Source organism: Lissotriton vulgaris, chromosome 5 (assembly GCF_964263255.1).
Source record: "Lissotriton vulgaris chromosome 5, aLisVul1.2, whole genome shotgun sequence".
In the NCBI taxonomy this organism is placed as follows: Eukaryota; Metazoa; Chordata; class Amphibia; order Caudata; family Salamandridae; genus Lissotriton; species Lissotriton vulgaris.
The window spans coordinates 623426270-623453026 of NC_141693.1; the positions used below are offsets into that span (position 1 = coordinate 623426270).

Genomic DNA, 26757 nt, shown 5'->3' on the forward strand with positions numbered 1-26757 from the left:
ATGTTATAAGGTGAATGCATTATTTGACTTTAACAGAACCACGTAACCAGGTTCTTTTTTTCCTAAATAAAATTAGCAAGTCAATAAACAAATAAATATGAGATAAATACATATGCGTAAATGTATTTCATTAAAATAAAGAAGATTTTCGATCCTCTATTTGCCTTTTTGTTTTGTCTTCATTGGTACCTTTATTGACCTTTCCAAAAAAATAAATAGCTGTTCGTTGTGTAAGAACACAATATAGCAACGCCTGTTCGTGGCTGAAGGGTGCATGGGGGGATTTACAAAGCTTGGAGAGATTTTTCTTGACTTGCTTATAAATACTGTAAAAATATTCATATTGCAGGAGTCTGATGTGTATGGCGACTCCTATGAGCAGGATCCCAGAAAACATTCCTGCGGACATTCGAAAGATCCGCATTGAAAAATGTCACCTGACAGAGTTGCCACGCGGTTCGTTCCACACTGTCAGTGCCTTGGAGCATCTGTGGTTGAACTTCAACAACATCACAGTCATCCACCTGAAAAGCCTGGAGAACCTGAAGGATCTGGCTGAGTTGAGATTGCAAGGGAACAAATTGCGCTCCATACCCTGGACAACTTTTCAGGACACCCCAGCTTTGAAGATTTTGGACCTGAAGCACAACAGACTTGACGTTCTCCCTGAGCATGCTCTGAGGTATCTAGGCAACCTGACCTACTTAGACTTATCGTTCAACCAGCTTACTGTCATCTCCAAAGATGTCTTCCTCCAATGGCCGCTCCACCAGAAAATTCAGTTGGGAGTAAAGAGACCTGAATCGATGTCCAATGCAGTGCTGGCCTTGCACGACAACCCGTGGATGTGTGACTGCCGCCTCAGGGGCTTCGTCCACTTTGTTCAGACCGTCAGTCCTCCCATCATCCTCATGAACTCCTATTTAACTTGTGCCAGTCCAAACTTCCGCGCAGGCAAGTTTTTCCATGAGGTGGAACTGAACACCTGCATGAAGCCCGAGACCTCTGCCCTCCTTTCGAACCTCACTGTGCAGGTGGGGTCAAATGCCACTTTGACATGCTTGGTGCAGGCAAGCCCCACTCCCACAATTTTGTGGTCCTATCCCCAGAAATCTCTCAAAATATTTAATGGTAAGTTGTGCATGATTTGATTTTCTTTTTTAGGGGTTTTTGATGCACCAGGTCTAAGCGGAATTTACTGTACCACATTATCTAGGTTCAGACCCCCAATCCGTATTAATAATGGGAACTAGCAGGACATACGAAATTTAAATGACGCCATCATTTGCATCATTTTGTGAATTTTACTTTGCGTCTGTTATGTAGAAATCCAGAAAAAAAGCCACCTTGCGTAATGATGCAGTATTAACAGCAAAATTATAGTGCATGCAAAACGATAATGACCAGAAAGTGAGAACAGTTGCGCATAGCATTTGTGCTTTTGGTGCTATTTGTTAGTGCAAAATTTGTCATTTGCGTCGAAAATGGGCAGGAGGACACATTTTGCCATAAAACATAGCATTGAGTCCAGAGTTGCATTTTGTCCAACTTTTGCAAAATTTCCTGAAGTTTTCCTGACATTTCACATAACTATGCAAAAGTAAATTATGCAAATTTCGTACACACTCAAAATTTGGGAATATAAACATTATTCTATTGCTCACTGTGTATTCAGTGAAACAGATTGAAGAGTCCAATGTTGACCGAATTGCAGACTCAGCCAATGAATAAAAGCTCTTCGGAGCACAGAGTTATCACAGTGGTACTTAGGACCCTATTATGATGACTAGCGGATCGCCACCGCCGAGCCGGCGGTGCTCACCGCTGGCCCAGCGGTGGCGATCCACCCACCAAATGTCCCTGGTTCTCCCCCACCATATTATTATGGTGGGGGGCACCGTGGCGGACAGAAAGACCATCCGCCGCCCGCCGCTTTTCCGCTGGTCGAATTGTCGACCAGGCGGAAAAGGGGCACAACATGGTGGCAGTGTCTGCAAGACACCGCCAACCATATTATGATGATGGCAGAAATTGGCCTTTACATGGGGGCAATGCTGCCATGGAAAGCCATACGGTCCTTGTTGTTGGGGGCCCGTTGCAGACCCCCAGGGGGTTAGGGGGGTGCACATAGGGGGTACCTATGGTACCCCCCTCATTGCAATGCACTACGTGGCAGGCACCACGTGGTTCCTGCCATGTTGTGCATGGCAATGCTGTGCACACTCCTTTTACATTGCGAGTGGTCTGCAGCTAGCAGATCCACCCGCAAAGGGCCAGGATGCGCCCGCCAGTGTGGCGGGTGCATCCTAATTTGAATGACGTGACTACCGCAAAATCGGAGATCGGTCGCGTGCTCCGATGCGGTGGGGGGCAGACAAAGTCCGCCCGCCATTGTAATATGCCGCAGAGTTACCAGTTTATATTCAGTGAACACAGTGCCTATATTAACGTTTAGTTGGATGCAGCAGAAGAGACAGTTTTAGAAAGACAAAGTGCACTATAAGGACGTTGTTCATGGCATGATTACTATATGCATAGGTTTAGCCAGTATTTGAGAATGTGCTCAGGGTCTAAATTGCAAAAACAAATGAAAAAAGTTTCAGACTTTCAAAGTTTATTTGCGGCGCCCACTACCTATCCTGCAAAATGCAGAGATTACCGAAAATGAAGGCTTCTATTTGTTATTTATTCTCATGCCTCTCTCTTCCATGACCCTTCACTACCTGTCTCTTGATCGCGATATGCCTATTCTTTCTCGCATGTGTTTTCCTTTTTAGTCACTGTTTTGCTATCTTTCTCTTCAACCTTCTTTCTCTTTTTTCTGCTCTCTTACTCTAGTGATGAAAAATAGGCACTAGTTAAAAAAATTACTTCTGATGCCCATCACCTGCAACAGTGGTAATAGTGGTGGTGGTAGTGGTAGAGTTAGTGGTGATGATAGTAATGTTGCTAATCGTGGTAGTGACAAAGGTAGCTGTAGAGATGTTGGTGATGTTGCTGATAGTGGGGCCGATGGCGAGGCTAGTGCTGATAGTTATATTGGTGATAGAGGTAGTAATGGAGACAGTGGTGGTAGTGATAGTGGTAAGGATGTTAGTGGATGGTGCTGAGAGTAATGTGAAGATGGTGATAGCAGTTGGAGGTGGTAGTGATGGAAATAATGGAGGAATTGTTGATAATGGCAATGGGTTTCTTGATAATGGTGAAAGTGGAATACGTTGGGATATTGCTGCTGATGGTTGTAGAAGTGACCACGGCAGTAGTAGTAGTAGTAGTAGTGGTGGTGGTGATAGTGGAAAATATGGTATTGGTATATAATAAGGATGTTGGTGGGTATTGTGGTAGTAGTAGCACTAATGGTGCTGATGTTGGTGATAATGGAGGAGCAAGAAATAGTAGTGGCAGAAATGAAAATAAAGATGGAGGAGTGAGCGCTATTGGCGATCATGATATATATCGTGCCTTTACGTCATGCTGAGCTGCCATCTTATAGTGAGACACATCACCTTAGGACTCGTACAGAGGAACTTGATGCTTGAGCTCTCAAAAGGTTCCGCATTGGTGTAGTATAGCCGTCTGATAAACATTACCATTCAGGGGCTGTTGTGTGTTGTGCATGGCAAATGAGTGGCATGGCAAACATATTAGAGACCAAGTAATCAAAAGGAGACTAGCTATGAGTGGGGTTGGTATGATATTTATTTTATAAAAATCATGGTGACTCAGTTAAGTTTTGTCAATGGGGGGTGGCACCTGTTGGGTGTCTTTAGAAAGCCCTCACCCACCAACCTAGTTGGTGGCATGCTTCATCATCGGGCCCACCCAGTGACACCTAGCGTGTCCCGGGTGTGCTGCGACGCCTGGTTACAGCGGAGCAGGTATGTCACTGTGTGTGCGGTGAAGGTGGTGAGATAGTGAGTTTAAAACGGCTTGGCGGGGGTCCCAGTCCTCGAGAAACTTTATTAATTGGGCCTCCGTCAGCGGTTAAAAATAAGGCTGTTGGACGTTGGGGGCAAGTTACGACCTCCCACGTCCTTTAAAATGTCAACATGTTTCAGCCAGTGCCTTATCAATATGCTGGCTTTCTTCAGGACTAAAAAATATGGTGTGAATTAAAAATTAAAAACTAGTGGGTGTGTAGTGTGGACTATGTGTCTACACGCCCTAAAGTGTATCTAACTGTGAGAGGGAGGGGATTCCCTTCTCAAGATCACCTGTACAATTAACATAAAGGACAAAGACAAAACATACAAAGGAAAAAGAGTCACTAGAAGATATAGTCATATATATCATGGCAGCCGGCTTAATAGCGATGAGGTGCAGGCTATAAGCGGCTCAAGTGTAATGGTATGGGTGGTACCATTATGGTGGAAGATCGCACTAGAACTTCACCATCGAAGTTCTAGTGAGATCTTCCACCATAATGGTACCACCCATACCATTACACTTGAGCCGCTTATAGCCTGCACCTCATCGCTATTAAGCCGGCTGCCATGATATATATGACTATATCTTCTAGTGACTCTTTTTCCTTTGTATGTTTTGTCTTTGTCCTTTATGTTAATTGTACAGGTGATCTTGAGAAGGGAATCCCCTCCCTCTCACAGTTAGATACACTTTAGGGCGTGTAGACACATAGTCCACACTACACACCCACTAGTTTTTAATTTTTAATTCACACCATATTTTTTAGTCCTGAAGAAAGCCAGCATATTGATAAGGCACTGGCTGAAACATGTTGACATTTTAAAGGACGTGGGAGGTCGTAACTTGCCCCCAACGTCCAACAGCCTTATTTTTAACCGCTGACGGAGGCCCAATTAATAAAGTTTCTCGAGGACTGGGACCCCCGCCAAGCCGCTTTAAACTCACTATCTCACCACCTTCACCGCACACACAGTGACATACCTGCTCCGCTGTAACCAGGCGTCGCAGCACACCCGGGACACGCTAGGTGTCACTGGGTGGGCCCGATGATGAAGCATGCCACCAACTAGGTTGGTGGGTGAGGGCTTTCTAAAGACACCCAACAGGTGCCACCCCCCATTGACAAAACTTAACTGAGTCACCATGATTTTTATAAAATAAATATCATACCAACCCCACTCATAGCTAGTCTCCTTTTGATTACTTGACATATAAACCAGGGATCTGGACTAGCTATCTGGTCCTCTCTCTCCCTCTTGATACACGCAAACATATTAGAGAACCTGATGGGCGGTCAGCATTGGAATGAAATGAAAGACCTGTCAAGCATATATGAGGAGCTGTCAGTTGCGAATGGAGCAAAAAAGAAGCACATGAGCCACAGTAACAAGGAGGGCAGATCAGAAATCAGGATCACAATAAGCAACCCCTCACCACTGCGCCATTGTAGGAAAGAGATGAAATCACACCTCCAATAAAAACGGTGGCCTAGATTTGCTAAGGCTTTGCACCAGTGCAAAGCCATGAAAGGTCTTCCGAGGTTATTTATTTCCATTCACAAAAAGTAATGTGTATTGGTAAGATGTATTTTGTCAGCACAAAAAGTGCCTAGCTCTGCTTTGCACCTATGTGTGTTAAGGGGGAATTACTGGGGGTGGATCAGCACACACACCCGAAGGTTCTGATGAATACCCAATATACTGTGCTTGCCAGAACAGGCTTTGCATCAAACACTAACACCATCTTAAAGCAGGTGCCATTAATGAGAAATGTTTTCATTTCTCCAAAAAAACACACATAGCATGTCTGCTGAAGCACACATCACACATACAGGGTGAGGGATTCATCCATGTTTGTCTAGACTTAGAAGTTAGCCTCTTATGCCACACCCTTTTTGGGCTATTTGGGTAGGTTTGCACTTAGATCGCCATTATGTTTTGTCCACATAAGGTATCCACACCAAATATGTGTCCTTTTCTTTCAACATCCTGGGGATGCTAATGGTACCCATGGTGTGTGGATTGCCTTGAAGGGGACCAAGAAAGTGGGCAAAATACAGCTAAATTTGTTTTTGTAGGGGAAAAATGGGAATAATGCTTTAGAAGAAAGCGTCTGTTTTTTCCATGTAAATTGTATCAATGAAGAGTTTGTGGTCCTAAAATCACTATCTTCTCAGTTTTCGGTAACAGGCAGACCTTTGTCAGAAAACCAACATTTTCTACACAGTTTTGGCATTTTACTGGGACATAGCCTCTTTTTCCTATTTTTGTGTGCTTTCGACCTCCTTCCTGTTAGTGGAAGAAATGGGTGTAAAATCAATAATGGATCCCAGAAAGCTATACATTTCTGAAAAGAAGACACATTTCTGAATTCAGCAAAGGGCCATTTGCGTAGATACTTCAAGGTTTTCCTATAAAACGTAACAGTTGAAATAAACAAATATTGAAATTGAGTTGAAAAAAACAGCCATTTATGACTACATTTTCACCTGTAACTTCTAACTATGCTGGATTTTTTTAAAGCAATATACCGATATGTCCGCAGGACCCTTCTGGTTGCAAGGATACATCGGGCTTGAAGGTTCACCAAGAACCTGAGGTACCCAGTGCCAATAACTGAGCTACACCTTGCAATGTTTTTTCATTGTGTACTAGGGTATACAGCAATTCATTTGGTAAAATATAAAGAATGAAAAATAGGTGTCAGAGAAACCTATGAATTTCCAAAAAATGGAACAAGATATGGAGTTTAGCTGCAGTGGTTATTCAAACATCTCTTAATTTGTGGTTAACCATACTAGCATGTGAATTAGGGGGCTTTTTTCAAAAGGTCTTCTTTTTTACACACTGTCTTACATTTGGAAGGCAAAAATGCATAGAAAGACAACTGGTAATAACTCTTGTTCTTCTATTCTGTATTCCCCTAAGTCTTTCAATAAAAACAGTACCTCACTTGTGTTGGTAGGCCTATGGCCCACGTCAGGAAATGGGTCAAAACGCAACATGGACACATCAAATTTTTTCACTGAAAACGGACCCTTTTTTTGCAATGAGTCTAGCTGTGGATTTTGAGCCCTAGTTCAGCTGGCACCTAGAGAAACCTAGCAAACCTGTGCATTTTTTAAAACCATTCACCCCGGGTAATCCAGGATGGGGTGACTTGTGTGGCTCTCACCAGGTTCTGTTACCCAGAATCCCTTGCAAACTTTGTAAAAAAAGAAAATGTTTTTCTCATATTTCTGTGATGGACAGTTCTGAAATATGGGGTGCCACTCACGGAGTGCTGCTGTTCCCAGGTAGCGAGGGCAGGTCGTTGTGGGATCCCTGCGCTTTGCTAGCACTCATTCACCCTGTGTGTTCTGTTTGAAGGGGAAAGGACCAGGTGTGATACAGACGCCGAGGGACTGCGAGGTCCAGCAGGCTCTCTGCCTACCCAGCTGCTGCCTCTTCCCTCGGCGTTCCCGCCCCCTTGCCAGCAGTGATTTAATCTCGTTTCTATTCCCGCGATGCGGGACACGCGCGGGACATAGCCCGGGGAGAATGCCGGGCAAAGGGTGGGCCCTCTAAGGCCCTCAAAGGCCGGATAAGGACGGGACGGGCCGCCCCCTTTGGCTCTTCCCTCTGCATTCCCGCCCCCTCGCCTTGGACATTTCAAATACCTATCGTGGCCTCGCTCCACGGGAGTCGCTCACGGAGTGCTGCTGTTCCCAGGCAGCGAGGGCAGGTCGTCGTGGGATCCCTGCGCTTTGCTAGCGCTTATTCACCCCGTGTGTTCTGTTTGAAGGGGAAAGGACCTGGTGTGATACAGACGCCGAGGGACTGCGAGGTCCTGCAGGCTCTCTGCCTACCCAGCTGCTGCCTCTTCCCTCGGCGTTCCCGCCCCCTTGCCAGCAGTGATTTAATCTCGTTTCTATTCCCGCGATGCGGGACACGCGCGGGACATAGCCCGGGGAGAATGCCGGGCAAAGGGTGGGCCCTCTAAGGCCCTCAAAGGCCGGATAAGGACGGGACGGGCCGCCCCCTTTGGCTGCCACACTGAAGGCCTACTACCAAGAAGGTAAAGACCCCCTCTAACCGATTTGTCTCCATATTTGCGGATTTTTTCAAATATTACCGCCCTATACCCCTTTATCACCATGACCTCCAAGGGGGACCATTCAACTAGCGTAGCTGGTATTGGACAAATGTTCTCCCTGTTAGACGAGTTAAACCTCCTATGTAAAACTAACTATGCTGCATTGGAGACTCCTCCTCCGACCAAAAGCATTAGTACACTACCAGACAGGGCTACACTCCTAGATCCCCCCATATTATTTAATAAAACCTGCTGCCCAAACACTCAAAGTATTGAACCTCCTCAGGTCCCATCGGTGAAAAGGAAATATAACGGTGTCAATCAAGGTGGAAACGACCTCAAAATCCAAAAACTGAGCCTAAGCCCATTAACTGCTAATTCCTCATTGATCCCACCGACTATTGAGTACCCAGAGGCCATAACACCTTCTCCCCATTTGCACTTATTACCCCTTATTGAACAATTGGTTAGCTCCGTTGTTAGAAAAAATTAACATGTTAGGGGATAGGCTCTCTGGAATAGAGAAAGCCATCAAGTCAAACCTGCTGGCTGACAAATGTAGTGACACATCCAACCGTCCTAAGTCACCTCCTACTCACCTAGGCTTTAAACCATTTGTGCAGGATAAAAGGCGTCAAACACAACCAGCTGGCCCTAGTGCGTCAGGGCAAAAAATAGCTAAACACCCCGCTAAAGTTTCCCTTCTCCAGCTGACCGCACCTAGAGTAGATCACAACAAAGTTAATTCTATTCATTTACCACCGGAAGTGGCCCCATACGTGTGCGGGTGTACCTGCTCTTCCACTTGGAAAAACTGAGAGACAACATGACTTAGTTAATAAAACCAAATTCTGGCTGTCAAAAAATAGGCCACTGCCTCGTAATTTATACGGAGCAATAAGGAGCGTCAGAAGGGTGGGCTGGTTGGGCTCCCTTCCCAAAGATGTTGCTGGGGACTTGGTACTTGTGAGATTTAGAGACAGAAATATTGTCCCTTACTTGAAAACTTGGCCGCCTCAAGTAAGAGACGGCTCAATATCCATATGGGACTTACATGACTTTTATCACAAAACCCCGTGTTTTCCTCCTCTTCCGAAATCATACCCCATGTGGCAGGATTCATAAAATGCATCAGGATTTTTTGGGAAACATCTGGACATGCAACAACAATGACCAACCACGAACTCCTATGACTAACCACAAACTCCTCTGATATTGTCTCAACCTTGGAGTGGAAAATAATTTTTATGATTGGGACCCTGCCTTACTGTATCTTGATCTCTTAAAGTGTTATTTATTATAATCTGGATTGTAATTTGCATGTATTATGAACTTTTATGGTTTTGTTTCACAAAAACCGAATAAAGTATTTGATTTGATTTGAATATGTGGAGAGCCGCAAACTTCTACCCACTCCTCATTCCACAAAGTCTCCTGCTAAAAATGGTACTTCACTTGTGTGGGTTAACCCTGTGCCCACGACAGGGTTAATCCACGACAACGTGGACACATCACATTTTTCCACAGAAATCTGACCCTTTTATTGCAATATGCCTAGCTAAGGATTTTGGGCCCTACCTCATCGTGCACCTAGGGAAACCTAGCAAACCAGAAATATTTTAAAGCTAGACATACTGGGGAATCCAGGATGGGGTGACTTGTATGCCTCTCACATGGTTCTGTTACCCAGAATCCCTTGCAAACATCGTACCGGAAAAAAAACAATTATCCTCAACATTTCTGTAATGGAAAGTTCTGGTATCTGTCGGGAGTCACAAACTTCCACCCACCCAGCATTCCCCTAAGTCTCCCAATAAAAATGTAACCTCACTTGTATGGGTAGGCCTAGTTCCTGTGACAGGAAACGGCCCAAAGCACAACATGGACACATCACATTATTCCACATAAAAGTGATCCTATTTTTGCAGTGTGCTTAGCTGTGGATTTTGGGCCCTAGCTGAGCCGGCACCTAGGAAAACCTAGCAAACTTGTAAAGTTTTTAAAACTAGACACCCAGGGCAACTAGTGTTGAGTGACTTGTGTGCCTCTCACCAGGATCTGTTACCCAGTTCCCTTGCAAACCACAAACTTTGTACAAAAAAACATGTTGCTCACATTTCTGTGATGGAAAGTTCTGAAATTTGTGGAGAGGCACAATATTCCACTCAACCAGAATTCCCACAAGTCTCCTGATAAAAATTGTACCTCACTTGTGTGGGTAGGCCTAGTACCTGTGACAGGAAATGGCACAAAAAATACTGTGGAGACCTGACAATTATTGATCACAAAAAGACCTGGTTTTGCGAGGAAGTCACCTACATTTTTGGTCCTGGACTTGGAGACCATGTAGGGAAACCTACCAAACCCAGACATTTCTGAAAACTAGACAACGGGAGAGTATATTGAGGTGTTACTTGTGTTGATCTCCCAACGTTTTCTTTCTCAGATGATCCTACAAACCTCAAAGTTTGCTAAAGAAAATCACATTTGTGTGGGAAAGTTGTGGAATTACCGAGCTGACACGAATTTCCTACCACCCAGCGTTTCCCCAGGTCTCTGGATAAAAATGGTACCTCACTTATGTAGGTGGGGGTAGTGCCCACAACAGGAAACTGCCCAAAACGTACTATGAAGACTTGAAAATAATCGATCACATAACGACCTGGCTTTGCAAGGGGGTTACCTGTGGTTTTGGACACAAGCTCTACCGCCATCTAGGGAACCCTACCAAACCCAAATATTTTTGAAAACTAGACACCTGGGCAAGTCCAAGGATGTGTGGCTTGCGTGGATCTCCCACTGTTTTCATACCCCAAAATCCATGCAAGGCTCAGATTTAGCAAAATAATTTATATTTTCCTTACATTTCTGTCTGGGATCACCGCCCGGCAAAAATTTCTACCCACCCAGCCATCCCTGTTGTCTCCTGATAAAAATTATACTTTACTTGTGATCGTGACCAATGCAGAGTCAACCTAAACACACATATAAACAAAAATATACCTCTTAGAGCTCACTTTGCTCAATCTCCACCTTTTTGGCCTTTCCCAGTCGCAGGCCCTTGGCCCACCCACACATGTGAGATATAATTTTACTCTGGAGACCAAGGGAAGCACAGGGTGGTAGGAAAATTATGCGGGCACAGGAATTCTCACACAGAAATGTGAGACAAATTAATTTTTTAGCTAAATCGGAGGTTTTCATGGGATTCTGGGTAAGAAAAATTGGGGGATCCATGCAAGCCACACCTCCATGGACTACCGCAGGTTTCTAGTTTTCAGAAATGTCTGGGTTTGGTAGATTTCCCTGCATGGCCACTGAGCCTGGGACCAAAAACGTATGTGACCCCCTTGCAAAATCGGGTTGTTTTGAGATTGATCGTTTTTGATACCTCCACAATATGTTTTGGGCCCTTTCCTGTGGGGGGCCCTTGGCCCACCCACACAAGTAGGGTATCATTTTTATAGGGGACCTGGGGGAATGCTAGGTGGTGAGAAATTTGTGTCATCCTTATGTTCCCACAACTTTCCCACACAGGAAAGTGAGGATAATGTGATTTTTCTTTTAGCAAAATCTGTGGTTTGCAGGGGACTCTGGGTAAGAAAACTTTGGGGATCTATGCAAGCCACACATCCCTAGACTCCCCCAAATGTCTTGTTTTCAGAAATGTCTGAGTATGTTAGGTTTCCCTACATGGCTGCCTAACCCTGGATCAAAAACGGAGATGACCCCCTTGCAAAACTAGATCGTTTTGTGATTGATCATTTTGGATGTCTCCACAATACGTTTTGGGCCCTTCCCTGTGGCAGGCACTTGGCTCTCCCCCAAGTGAGGTAGCATTTTAATGGGTAACTGGGTAAACATTGGGTGGTAGGATATTTGTGATTTCTTTCTGCTTCTGGAAGAATATGGCGGAGTAATGCAAGGAAACTGTGTAACTGTAGTCACATTTTGAGGTTTGCAGGGCATTTTGGGTTAGAAAACGTGATGGGATCCATGAGAGGAACACCACCCTGTACTCCCCTGGGTTTCTAGTTTATGAAAATATCTAGAATCGGTAGATTTTCCCTAGATACAATGTACACCTTGGCAGAGAAAGACAGAAAAGACAAATATTGCCTCACAGCCAACTATTCCTCAAGTACACACACATACTGGTTGGTTTTGGCACAAGTGAAGGTTCAGAATGTCTAACTTTATTAACAAAATATTTCACGGTGCAGGGATAAAATATTGATGTAAAAATATCAATTTGTACAAATATCGAGGAAAAATATTGTGGGTCAGAAATATCAACACAAAAATGAGGTCAAGAATATCGATTTTAGGTAAGTAATGTCGAATTAAAAAATATCTAAGTGTTAAATATCATTTGTAAAAATGTAGTTGGTAAAAGTATAGATTTTTTATGAATGTTATGTATTTTCGTATATACTTTATAGGTGTGTGATGTTTGTTTTTTTGCATAAAAATTGTTTGTATTTTTATTATATGTTTTTACATTTTTGTAGTTAATACAAAAAAATGCATTGAATTTTCTATTTTTAGTTCCATAGGAGGTTGTGGGTTTATAGGGGAACAAGGTGGGAAGTAATTTAATTATATACATTTTGTTCATTATTTATAGTAGTTATTAATTTTCTTAATTGATTTTTGTATTATTAGTTCCGTAGCGGGTTGTGGGTTCATAGGGAAATAGGGTGGGAAGTAATTTAATTATATACATTTTATTGATTATTTAAAGTAGTTATTAATTTTTTTTAATTTGCATTTTGCGTTTTCAGTTCCGCAGCGGGTTGTGGGTTTATAGGAGAATGGGGTGGAAAGTAATTTAAAGATATAACATTAATTGAATAATTTGTTTTTATTCATATTTGTATAATTGTGATGTTATATAGTGTTAAATGTGTAAATAATAATTGTTTGACAATTAGTTGTTCAATAATTTAAATTAATTAATTAGTAATTAGCTATGGTAATTGTGTAATTAATTTTAGATGTGTGTGTGGTTTTTATAGGTGTAAATGGTGGGCAGGGTGGGAAGTAATTACATTTTTATAGATGAATTATTAATTGTTAATTATTTTAAATTAGGTATTTAGTAATTAATTATGATAATTGTGTAATTAATTTTAGGTGTGTGTTGCAGTGTTTATAGGTATAAATGGTGGGAAAGGTGGGAAGTAATTTATTTTTTATCGATGAAATATTGATTATTTGTTAATTAGTTTAAATTAGTTAATTAGTAATTATTCATTGTAATTGTGTAATTAATTTTAGGTGTGTGTTGTGGATAATATAGTGTTAAAGAATGTGTAATTGAAAAAAGTTTATTATCTTTTTTTAATATAACTATATTTTACATTTATTATTAATTATGTTAATTATGGAAATACATTTGAATACAGATGTTGATGTCTTTTTTATTGGTGTAGTGTTATAGGGTAGGAAATAAAATAAATACATTTATGTTTTAAATATTGTGTTTGTGAATATTTGTTTCTTTAAAATAAATATTGTTTATAAATGTATTTATTTATTTTTTAATATCATATTTGTAGGTTTTTATTGTATGTAATTATCATTATAATGTGTGTTATTTTTATATGTTTTATATGTTTAGTGGTATATTTTAAAAATATTTATTTTTAAGAATATATCTTTTTTTTGTAATTGTTGAAACAATATTAGTAATTTTTGTTTTTCTGCTATCCAATACTACTACTGTTGCACTCACTGGAGTAGGAATAGAAATTCTTACCCCTCCCCTATCCAGCACTTTCCCCACGGTTGCACTCACTGGAGTGTGGATAGCAGTTTCACCCTTCCGCTATCCAACACTTTCTCTACCGTTGCACTCACTGCAGTGGTAATAGTAATTTTCCCCTGCCGCTTTCAAATACTTTTCCTACTGTTGCACTCACTGGAGTGGGAATACTCATTTTTACCCCTTTGCTATTCAGTACTTTTCATACTGTTGGACTCACTGGAGTGGGAATAGTCATTTTTACCCCTTTGCTAGCCAGCACTTTCCTTACTGTTGCACTTAATGGAGTGGGAATAGTAATTTGTACCCATTGGCTGGAGGTAGGGTTTTAGATGTGCCAGGAAGTGTGGTGTCTTGCTGTATGTGTATATGGTAATTGTTGTGTGTGTGTTGCACGGTGCTGCCAGGTCGAAGGAATTACCCTATAACCCCCGTATATATGTGAGTGTCAACCCACGCAACTTTTTACCACTCTGCTATCCAATACTTTCCCTACTGTTGCACTCACTGGAGTGGGAATAGTAATTTTTACCCCTTCGCTATCCAACATCTTCACTACTGTTCTATTTATAGTGATGCAAAATGTACATTATATTTTTGTTTTATTAGTTTAATGTTTTAAATATAGAATTTTTTTCATTTTAAATTATTGATATATGTATTTATTTTATTTTTATATAATTTAAAAGTTTATAAATTAAAGAAAGATAAGTTTAAATACATTATTTAAAAGTAAATATATGTATATCTGTAACTTATTATGTTTGTGTGTTTATATTTTTTTTATTAAGTTTATTTTTTATATTTAGTGTAAATGTCCATTTAATGTTTTTGATTCAATATTTTTGTACTTAACTGCTCAAGTATAAGGAGTCGATATTTTTACTATCTATGGGGTCCATTACGATGGCGGGCGGACTTTGTCTGCCCGCCACAGCAACAGCAAACTGGACCGCCCACAAGAGATGCGGCGTTTCCGCCATTGCGAGCAGGATGCGGCTGCCACCCTGGCGGTCGCAGCCTGCAATATTAACATTGTGGCGGGCAATAAGCAGCACCCGCCGCAATATTAATAATACATATTGTGCATTGGCATGCGCAAAGTAACAGGCACTGCAAGGTACCCCCCAAGTACAGCCCTCCCAGGGACTCACAACGGGCCCCCGAAGCGAAAACTGCATGCCTTTTCATGGCAGAGGCATTGAAAATGGCAAATCCTAATATGGATGGAGGTGCCTGCAAGGCACCGCTACCATATTGAGGGTCTTTAACGCCCGGTCGACAAGTCGACCGGCAAATGGTGGCGGACGGTCTTTCCGGTGCTGTCCGTCATACTAATATGGTACAAAGGTGGGTGCTGATGGACGGAGCATCTGAACCATTGAAACACTCACACCCAGTCAACTGATCTGGGTTTATCCATCACCGTTCTTTAGCTCACTCTGCCACCCCAGTTCAGACATGGCCATATGCAAATCAGTCTGACCCTGTGCCTCATGGGAACCGTCCAGCCTGAACTGCTAAGCCATGCCTTCCCTGGACTGGATTCAAGCTTCCTAGGACCGGTTTTGGCATTACAGCTGTCTTCAGCCAGGCTTGCTCGAATCCAGTGGCAAAGTGAGCAGGGGACTCACGTCTGAGCATACCCTGCCAACTTATGGCGAACAAAGTGGTACAAAAGGGGGTGGTGATGGTCAGAGCATCTGAACCAATTAAACACTCACACCCAGTCAACAGGTCTGGGTTTAATCCATCACCGTTCTTTAGCCCACTCTGCCACCCCAGTTCAGACATGGCCATATGCAAATCTGTCTGACCCTATGCCTCATGGGAACAGTCCAGCCCGAACTGCCAAGCCATGCCTTCCCTGGACCGGATTCAAGCTTCCTAGGACCGGTTTCTGGCATTACTGCCGTCTTCAGCCAGGCTTGCTTGAATCCAGTGGCAAAGTGAGCAAGGGACTCGTGTCTGAGCATACCCTGCCAATTTATGGCGAACAAACAGTACAAAAGGGGGTGGTGATGGATGGAGTGGGGAACATCCATGACAACGCGGTCAAAACACCGCGCTGCCATTACCAAGCGTCTTTTACAACGCAAGTCGTTACCACGACTTGCGCTGGAGGGCGCTCTAGACTAAGGAATAGTAGATTTAACATTCCAAAACCTTCCCTACTGTATGTAGGCTGGTGTTGGAATAGTAAATCTAACTATTCCTAAGTCCAGCACCCTATAGCTCAAGTCGTGGTAATGACTTGCGTTGTAAAACCTGCGTTGTGATGTACCGCGATCTAAAAGATCGCGTTGTAACATCATACAATTGGGCGGTGCATCTGAACTAATCAAACACTCACACCCAGTCAACAGATCTGGGTTTTATCCATCAACGTTCTTTAGCCCACTCTGCCACCCCAGTTCAGACATGGCCATATGCAAATCAGTCTGACCCTGTGCCTCATGGGAACCGTCCAGCCCGAACTGCCAAGCCATGCCTTCCCTGGACCGGATTCAAGCTTCCTAGGACCGGTTTCTGGCATTACAGCCATCTTCAGCCAGGCTTGCTTGAATCCAGTGGCAAAGTGAGCAAGGGACTCACGTCGGAGCATACCCTGCCAACTTCGGTTGGCAGGGTATGCTAAAGAACGGTGATGGATTAAACCCAGATCTGTTGACTGGGTGTGAGTGTTTGATTGGTTCAGATGCTCCGTCCATTACCACTACCCTTTTGTACCGCTTTGTTCGCCATAAGTTGGCAGGGTATGCTCCGACGTGAGTCCCTTTCTCAATTTGCCACTGGATTCAAGCAAGCCTGGCTAAAGATGGCTGGAATGCCAGAAACCGGTCCTAGGAAGCTTGTTTCTGGTCCAAGGAAGCCATGGCTTGGCAGTTCGGGTTGGACTGTTCCCATGAGGCACAGGGTCAGACTGATTTGCATATGGCCATGTCTGAACTGGGGTGGCAGAGTGGGCTAAAGAACGGTGATGGATTGAAACCAGATCTATTGACTGGGTGTGAGTGTTTGATTGGTTCAGATGCTCCGTCCATCACCACCCCCTTTTGTACCGCATCATCCTAATATGGTGGGGGGTAAACATGGGACATTTAGAGGGTGAATCACCACCACCGGGCCACTGTATTCAATTCAATTCAATTCAATATTTATTTATGATTTTGGAACTCACATGAGATCCACATAAAATAATAACATAAAAGAAAAATACAGTTACATTCAAATACGGAAGAGAAACAAAGAAGCAATTTCATGTCCACTAATACATATCTAGAAAGCTTTTAAAAAAGTTAAAAATTTTGTAGCAAAACATTTCGTTAGGCCGATTATAAATGGCATCCATTAAAGAGCTGGCAGTCAAAATACTTAATTTTAAGCAAATTGGTCTCAACCACTTTCGTCGGTATAACAGAAGGGCCGGGAATACAAAAAGAACATGAGCAATGTCCTGGATAGAATTATTGCACTGGTTGCACATTGCTGAGGAACCATACCATCTGGATAATAAATTGTTCAAAGGGAGAAGGTCCTGCCTCAAAAGGAACCAAAAGCGCCGTATACCATGAGGAAGGTTCCAAGAAACATAAGGTTGCATGTTTCTAATTAGATACGAATCAATGATCGGAGAAACACCTTTCTTTAGGATAAGGGTATCCCTATTCATCCCAAAACTTAGATTCCATGTGGCCAGTTTTAAGGTGGACTTCAACTGTTGTGTAGATAGGTAAAGAGAGTTGATTCTTCCAATTGCAATAGAGCAACAGCCCTTCTAAAATTCTTTACGATTAGAGAATGCTCTTTTAGGGATCCCAATAGTTCTTTTTGTATAAGGTATCTTAAAGTATCCGGTTTTCCCTTTGCCAGACATGAGACCCTTCGTTCTATCCCAGCAAGGCCCTGAACCCAGCTGCTACACATACCAAATTCTAGCCTAAGGGTAGCCACAGTACAATCAGTGTTAACCGTAGTTAAATACCGTAAGAGTCTCCCCTCAGTAGTATGTAAAAACCCGCTTTGCCCCAATTCAAGTAGTTTGATACCATAAAGTAAGGAGGCCGGGATTTTAGCACGGAAGGCCTCTAACAAATAGACGAAATGTCTTTTGCCTGTGGATTTATAGAGTGCGCTTAAACCCTTGCCTTGTGCCATTGCCTTCCGAGTGTTATTATCTATATGGGCCTTACCAGATACTATTTTCCCTAGAAAGACATAAGATTTTACAACTTCTAGCTTATGTCCACCTACCGACCACATAAAATTCCCATATATCTGTTTTTTCTTCTTTCCTGTCATACACATGACTTTACTTTTTGAGACATTTATCTTCAAATGGTGAGTCTCTGCATATACATGTAGTGCCTGCAGACACTTATTTAATCCTTTTGGAGTTAGGTCCAAAATTAATATATCGTCTGCATACAACAGACATATACTTGGTTTATCCCCCAAAACAGGGGCAATACCTTCACTTAAAGATAAGGACTGGGGAAGATCAGATATATATAGGGAAAATAGTAAAGGGGCCAATAAACAACCTTGTTTTAGTCCATTGGCATAAATAATGGCTTGAGATAGGTCTCTTTCCCCACCCTGAAGAACTCTACACCAGGTATCAGAGTGAAGATCCTGGACTAGATCCAATAGCAATGATGGCATGCCAAGGTCCAATAGTTTCCTCCACAGTAAAGGACGATCAACTTTGTCATAAGCTGTGGAGAAATCTATAAAGGCTGCATAGACTCTCCCACCTCGGACCCTGATGTTATGTTATGTTATTTTTATACTTCTATAGCGCACGGCCACTCCACAGAGTATCCCGGCGCTTTATCGAAGGAAACCCAACCGAAGAAGGGAGAACATAACACTGAAAGGACGTGCAGACACAGGAAGCAACATCAAATTAAGGGAAAAGCCATGTCTTAAGGGCCTTTCGGAAGGACAGAAGGCTAGAGGTCTGTCTCAAAGAAATTGGGAGGTCATTCCAAGCATGAGGAGCTAAGTCGCGAAAAGACCGTCCTCCTGCTCTAGCACGCTTGATAATGGCAACACTCATTTTTGATAGGGACGAAGATCTGAGAGATCTGGAGGGGTGATACCAGGACAATCGTTTGGAAATATATTTGGGGCCTATATTTGTCAGATATTACTTGTAGGGCCGTTCAGTTGTCCATAGTACCATGCCCTTTGCGAAAACCCGTCTGCTCAAAGGGTCGTACATTACTCTTATCCACCCAATCCTGAATTAACTTCAGGAGACACTCTGCAAAGACTTTTCCAATTGCGTCTAAAAGGGCAAATTGGCGATAATTTTGTGGGGCCGTCCGGTCTCCCTTCTTGAAAATGGGAACCAGTATACTCCCTTTCCAAGACGGGAGAACAGTTCTACTCAAAAAACAAAGTTTGAACACCGGGTGAAGAATTTTGCACCACAATATGCTATTTTGCTTTAAGACCAAAATAGGAAGCTCATCCGGTCCCATTGCCCCGGAGGAACGCAATTCCCTGATAGCCAATTCAATGACTTTTTCAGAGGGAGGACCTAGAGCATCACTATCCGCATTAATTCTTCTACTGGGGACCACCATTCCATTACTTGCGTATAAGTTTGTAATGTAATCCACCCAAATTTGCTCTTCAATAGGAATTGGAAGTGGACTTGACCTAACACCACATCCCTCCCCTCTGAATGACCAAAATAGTCTTACTTGGCCTTTAGTAGCAGCCTCCCTTAGTTTAATCCATAAAGAATCCTCCCAGTCTTTTTTCAATTTAGCCTTCAACCTTTTCCTCCTTCTTTTTGATAAAACTATTCTGCGAGATCTTTCAGGAGAATTATTCAGATATTGTTCTCTTACTAGCTTATTTAGTTCTATATTAATTAATCGGAGGGAGTGGGAAAGTATTTTAGCATTTCTTTTCCAATAGATTTTTTAGCAACAGAAATCGCCACCTTCATAAAATCTAAAAAACACACTATTTCAAATCCTTTCCAATTATCCAAGTCATTTACTGTAGCATCAATGATGCTCTCCAAACCCCTCATGGTCCTAGCATTCCAAAAACATCTCCCTGATTTGTCTCCAAAACTGACCAAGTCACTATTTAAAGACCAACAATCGGTTTTAGGAGGATTTACATTTACAGTGATAGCTAATACTTTATGGTCACTATAAGGTGTATTGGAGACCTTAAGATCTTTCAGTAGGGAAAAGGCAGAATTTTCCATCATTACATAATCTAAAATTGATTCACTCTGGTTAGATTTATGAGTATAGTTCGCCGGAGAATCTGAAGGGAGCCATCCATTCACAATAATCCCATCCATTTCAACCAATTCATCAAGGAGCATTTTCCCCCTCCTATTTGTCTTATTATTCCCAGGAAATAGGGCTTGGGGAATCTGCAGAGACTCCTCTTTATGCTTGTTTCTAAACAAAGACAAACTAAAATTAGAGATTGTACAATTGAAATCTCCTACCACGATTATATGGGGAGCAGGTACTTTCTCAGTAATTTTCTTTACATAAGAAAAGACCTTCTTTAAGATTGTATTAAAACAGGCATCTGGGGGAATGTAGACATTTATCAAAACAATAGGATTACAAACTTCAGCATTATCAGAATTAAACAGCGTTACTGCCTGGAAAAGATTACTGGGATCTAAATAATAGGAAAAATTCCAATTAATCCGGTTAGACAGTAGGCATGCTATATCCCCTCTTGCACGACCTCTCCTTGAAGGAGATGCTCTGCCCTCCAGTACGAAGTAATCCCTTCCTGCCGAAATTTTCTCAGCGCACCACGTCTCTTGGAGGCAGATCACACTGGCCTCTAATGTGTGAAGGAATTGTAATTTTTCAGAATTGTTCTTCATACCAACGGCATTCCAGGATAATATTTTTAGGTCATTGCTAAAGCCGGGGATATGTTTCAGAATTATTTATAAGTTTCCTCGAAAGAACTCCAGGCAACCAATTCCAGTGAAGACTATCTTCAACTGCGTTTCTTTGGAGAGAAGAAAGATGGGTATTGATATGTAACACATGACGGATGTCTTTAGAAATGCAGATTTTTAGGTCATCATAACCGCCTGGCCGGTCAGTACTACCAGAGGCTGACTGGAGGAGTGAAAACGTATTAATAAGTCTACCAAAACGGAAATTCTCCAAAAAAGGCATAATGTCAATCCCTTTACTTTGAAAGCCTTCAGACCGCTGAAGGATGTGATTTACCATAAGTTTAGAATAAAACTTTACCCTTGTTAAAGTCCCAACCTCTGTTTTCAGGATCGTTACTATATCTATATCAGAGGATTGTATTAATTCTAGACTTGCGGTCTCCTGAAAACATTTAAGAAGCAGGGATCTGTTTAATGTACAATCTGGATCAAGCAAAGGGAAAAAATCTAAAGTAAGTGTGTCAGTGCTTTCCTCTTTAAGGATCTCAGCAGGTCTCTTTAGAACCCCTTCTCTTCCTACCATTTCCGCGAAAGATTTAGCTAGAGGGTTAAGGGCTGTTAAAGCAAGGCCAGCTGGTTTCCTCAATTCCCCGGGTGGAATGAAGTTGTGAGGCTCCCGTTTCAATATTTGGGACACCAGATAGGAGGGGAATAATATTAGTGTGACAATCGATTTGAATCGATGTTGGGACTACCTCTTGTTCTGTGGATGTTAAAGTTTCTTGAACTAATTTTACTTCCTGGATCTCATCTTCGGGGGAATTAATTAAGGATACTTGACAAGGCACTTTTTTAATTGATATTTCCAACTGCTCATCAAAGTGGATTTTCCTCCGCCTTTTTTTTCCAAATCTGCGAATTGGATTTCTCTTTTTTCCCCCATTCTTTTTAGAGTTCCCTTTTTTCCCTTTTTTCTCTTATCTTCTGGGTCCGGTACACCCTCATCTCCGTCATTTTTCTGCTGTTTAAAAATAGGAAATAACTCTTTATCTACTCTTGTGTCGGGATCATCCGTAACTTCAATTACTTGATCAAGCTCTGTTACACAATTAGCTACGGGGACTCTCGAGGGAGATTCTAACTGCTTTCTATCAGTAAAGAAAAGATCTTCATCCGGTCCTGGTCGGACTAGAACTTGAAGGGCATTCGAAGACTCATTCTCTATCATTGTATGTTTCATCACTTTGAGCCCTTAAGAACTAGATCCCAAGTTAGGACTAGATCCTCTGGGACCAATCTCACCATGATCCCAAGGTTCAAGTACAAAACTAGGGGCGGGAAAACCTTCACCGTTCTGGCAGCAAGGGCATGGAACAATCTACCGGATAATCTCAGATTAATTGAAAAGGAGAGTCTTTTCAGAAAACTCCTCAAGACTTGGGTGTACCAACAACCAGACACCTCTGTACTGGCAGCCATCTAGACCCAGTTTTTCGCCACGTATCACCCATCTTACACAAGCACGCTCAGTGCCATGATGCTCCTTCCGGAGCGAAAGTTTGCGCTCTACAAATACCCATAAATATCAAATATCAAAAAAATATCCTTCCCCTGCTTATTGTTGAATAGAACCTTCAGTATTTGAGTTACTGTTTCCAGAACACAATCTGATCCACCGACAAATTTTTCCAGTAATATTAAAATATAAGAAAGTAAATGTTCTAATGAAGATAAAGAGTCAGAGACGGGTTTATCTAACCTAAATGGTTGAATAGGGTCAATACCTGTTATATTAAGGTCAGGACTCATGGAAGTGTTTGACTGAGAAATGTTGAATAGAGATTTATTAGATGGAGTGCTACTATATAGTTGAAGCCCTGAGGGGGCAAATGCTGCCGGGGTCTTTATAGGATCAAGAATCTTACTAGATTCTTCAACAATGTACCTCCTACAGAGCTCCAAATCTAAGTCTGAAGAAATAAAATCATTACTTCGCACTTCCCTCGGCCGAGATGAGCCAAGAGCGTCTTTTATAAGAAATTCACTGGGATTAGATGGATGATTATGCACTGTAAAACCCACTATTTTGTAACTGGACTCTGGCGAACCGTGGGGGGGGGGGGGTTGGGTAGCATATATATTTTTATCCCCAAGAACTAGCGGAGAAGGCGCCAACATTTCCAAAGAATTAGGAAGACCTTCTCTCTCTTTAATGGGGGAATTAACACCCTCTTCCTTATTACATTGTTCAATTACACAAACAGAATTTCTGAGCCCCCTCATATTGGTGTGATCCTTAACCCCATGGCTGCTAGGCGTTTTCCCGTCCTGCGCTGGGTTTTATTGTTTTACATTGTTTTATGACGAGCTGGCCTTGTCATCCGCGCACGGCAGGTAAGCGCCATGACGAGCCCAGCTCGTCATTAGCCTCGAAGGGGTTAATAACATCACCTCTTTCGGCATTGTCATCGGACTTAGACCCTACTGTGGCAACTTTATTCTTTCCCCTTTCCCATAGACTGAATAACTGACAATTTCCCTTTAACTGCATAGCATGGCCGTCCTTGTTCCGTAAAGGATTAGGGGCCAGATGTAGGTAGCCCTTTACCGATCGGAATCGGCCGAAAATACCGATTTTCGGCCGTTTCCGATCGGTAAAGGGCTATTGAGATGTAGGGGCACATTTTCGGTAATTTTACCGAATCGGTATCATTACCGAATCGGTAAATTTACCGATTCGGTAATATGTACCGAATCGGTAAAATAATTACCGATTCGGTAATATTTACCGATTCGGTAAAATTACCGAAAATGCAATGTAGGTAGGCAATGTACCTTCTGCACATGGCTTACAGAATCGGTATTTTACCATGGAATACAAATCCATGGTAAAATACCGATTCCGGTGTGCATGCACATGTGTGCATGCACACCTATGTCATGTGACAGGCAGACCTGCCCTTAGGGCAGGTATGCCTGCCACATGGCACCCAAGCCTGTTTTGGGGGTGCCAGGGGGTGTCAAAGTGACACCCCCTGCACCCTTGTGAATTCGGTATTTACCGATTCGGTAAATACCGAATCGGTAATGCCCATTCATTCCTATGGGCTTCAAAGCCCATAGGAATGAATGGGCATTACCGATTCGGTATTTACCGAATCGGTAAATACCGAATTCATCCGATTCGGTATTCCAGCACATCTGGAATACCTACATATCGGACCCATAGATTTACCGAATTTAAATTACCGAATCGGTAAAATTCGGTAATTTAAATTCGGTAAATCTTTTCTACCTACATCTAGGCCTAGATTTGGTCTTAGAGCAGGTTCTTCCCACTAACAGTCTCCCCGACCTTAATTTTTTAGCAGTCATTTCAGAAATAAATAAAAAAAATCAATAAAATATTAAAAATTACAGTATCGGCTTTTGCTCCTATACTAAAGTTCCAAAGCATGACAACAGCTGAAAACTATACAAAAAATATAATTAGATAAACACATTCATGATTATACTGAAAAAAGCTTTTTTTAAAAGAATGGGCCCAGCCCAGTCTACTTCTGCCTATGAGGGCCCGCCCTTTGCCCAGGCTTAGCCCCGAGCTTCAACCCGGGCACGTCCCGCGTACGCGGTAGACGATTAAACTAAATACCGTGGCAATGAGGGCGGAGACGGGAAGAGGGGGCCGCGAGGCGTGAAGGTTATAAGCAGCAGGAAAGCCGGGAATCAGCAGAAGCACAACAGTCTCGCTCCCAACACCAAGGTAAAAACACCGGGCCACTGTAGCTAACGCAATCGTAATGGGCCCCTATATTTTTACATCAATACTTTTACTATCAATATTCTATCAGTGAACCAGATTTTACAAAAAGGAATTGCACCGTTAATAATTAAAAGGTCAAAAACCTGAACCAATGACACAGGTCGGGAGCTGAAAAGCCACTGCAAGTCAGCAACCTCTTTAGAGGCCATTGACACACCTTTCATTCGTGACACATACAAGGCCATTTAAAGCACATTACAACACTCACATCGACAGTCAGTGCCATTCAGATCCCATCACTTTCAAACACCCAGAGTGTATCGACTGGTGTTTGGCTAGCAGGGCTTGTGGTAACCAGCAGCAAGTCACTACTCACACGCTGCCAGCCAAGCACCAGTTCACCCACACCGCGAGCTAAGCTCCAATTCACACACACCACCAGCCAAGTGGCAGTCCATGCACACCACCAGCCAAGTGCCAATCCACATTCACTGCCAGCCAAATGAAAATTAACTTCATTAAAATGACAAAAGTGTGTGTCTTATGTGTTGTCTCTCTTGGTATACTGTTTTATGACACTCTGTGCAACATTTTTCTATTATCAGATTTTTAAATCGTTTTTTAAAAAATACGTATGAATTTTATATAAACTTGGAGTGATATATTAAAAACAAATTGTTTAAAAATTGTCTTTTGGGTCCCTTATAAGATGGGTGTAGATATATGTATGAGTACGAATGTAATGAAGTATGCAATGGTTGAATAGAAAGAATTGATTCCTCCAAGGGATTTTTTATTGTTTACAATTAAATTGTATATGGAACCCTGTCTCTTAGAGTAGCGGGTACCTCTCTTTTATTTTGACACAATTCACTCCACACACTGCAACACAACTAAAGGCAGGCAGCACCAGCTGCACCATGTTTGGGTCATCCCAGAGCCCATCTGCAATCCAGATGCCTCTTGCTGCACTATAAGCACAGAAGTGTCTTCTTCAAAAAGCAGCACTTCGCCCACACTGAGAGTGGCTTTGTCATCAGAGTTCCTCTCAGACAGAACATTCACTGCCAGAATCCTGACCTTCAGAGTCAGCGTCATAGTCATAGCCAGAAGAAGACTCGAAAAGCATACCAACTACCTGCTGGGCGGTCATCCGCTGGCTAGCCATAATCCTTACCAAGGAAAGTAACTTGACAAACAAGTCAACAATACCCAACACAGTGTAAAATAAGTAATGAACAAAGTGTGGATTTATAAAACAAAAAGTAAAACTACTGGCATATAGCAGTTGAAAGGTAAAGTTAATCAATACAAAGCACACAAATACCTATATACTGTAAAACATTACCATGCACTTGCTAAAGACAGCTAGACTCATCAGCACCTACTCTGAACAGACACAGCAAGCACCAACAATAGCCCACTAAAAAGAACAACAAAAGAAAATTACACAGAAGGAAACACAATACACATTGTGCTCAACCACAAGGAACATTTCACACACATTCAAGAAGAATCTAAATAGGCTGGCTGTGAATGTGACAGCATTTCCAAAGAACACATTCATGTAGGTCATTGATACGCCTTTGGAGTAAACAGTATAAAAACCTTTTTGTTACCAAACACTTGCAACTACACAAACTGCAGATCTACCAGTGCCGAAACCTCAACCACGATGAAAACAAAAGCTTTGCACTGGAATAAAAAGGAGAAAAAAAACATTACAATCACCAATGATGACAAAAAATAACATTTAACATTATCAAACACTATGTAGTTTGCCCATGACCATCCAAATGCCAGCCAGACACACCGGCCGCCAAGTGCCAGTTGAGACACAGCCAGCCAAATGCTAAAACACTCAGACCATCAGCCAAACCACTTTTCACACACAATCTTTCCCTGATGGTCTAGTGGCTTCTGCCCCACTCAGTGGCCCATGGGTCTACAAATATGGCTGATAGGCGCGGGGGTAGGGAGGTCAGATAACAGCCAAATCATTCACCCCAAAAAGGGGAGTGACTCTTGGCCAAGGGGCTGCTCCTCAAAACAGAATGGTTTAGTGGCTTCTGGCCGCCCCTTTGGGGCAGAGGGGCCTAAAAATATATGGCCAATCTGCCCCTAAGGGGGGGCAGAAACATTCACTTATCAAGTCCCAAAAGGGGAGCAACCCTTGACCAAATAGTCGCTCCCCAAAAATGGTCTAGGTGCTTCTGTACCACCTCAGGGACAAATGGGCATAAAAATAGAATGCCGGTCTGTGGGGGCAGAAATCGGTTAATTATCCAGCCCCAAAGGGGAAGCAACCCTTGCAAAAGG

General features: G+C 42.4%; 1 protein-coding gene across 1 annotated transcript in view; it reads left to right on the top strand.

The window, feature by feature from the left end:
• The first annotated feature begins 362 nt into the window (after positions 1-362).
• The window catches only part of LRIT2 (leucine rich repeat, Ig-like and transmembrane domains 2), a 61841-nt gene continuing 35446 nt past the window's right edge, over positions 363-26757 (top strand). Inside the window, exon 1 of the mRNA XM_086919462.1 lies at positions 363-1131. Coding sequence (XP_086775588.1) covers positions 363-1131 — 769 coding nt within the window. The remainder of the gene's footprint in view (positions 1132-26757) is intronic.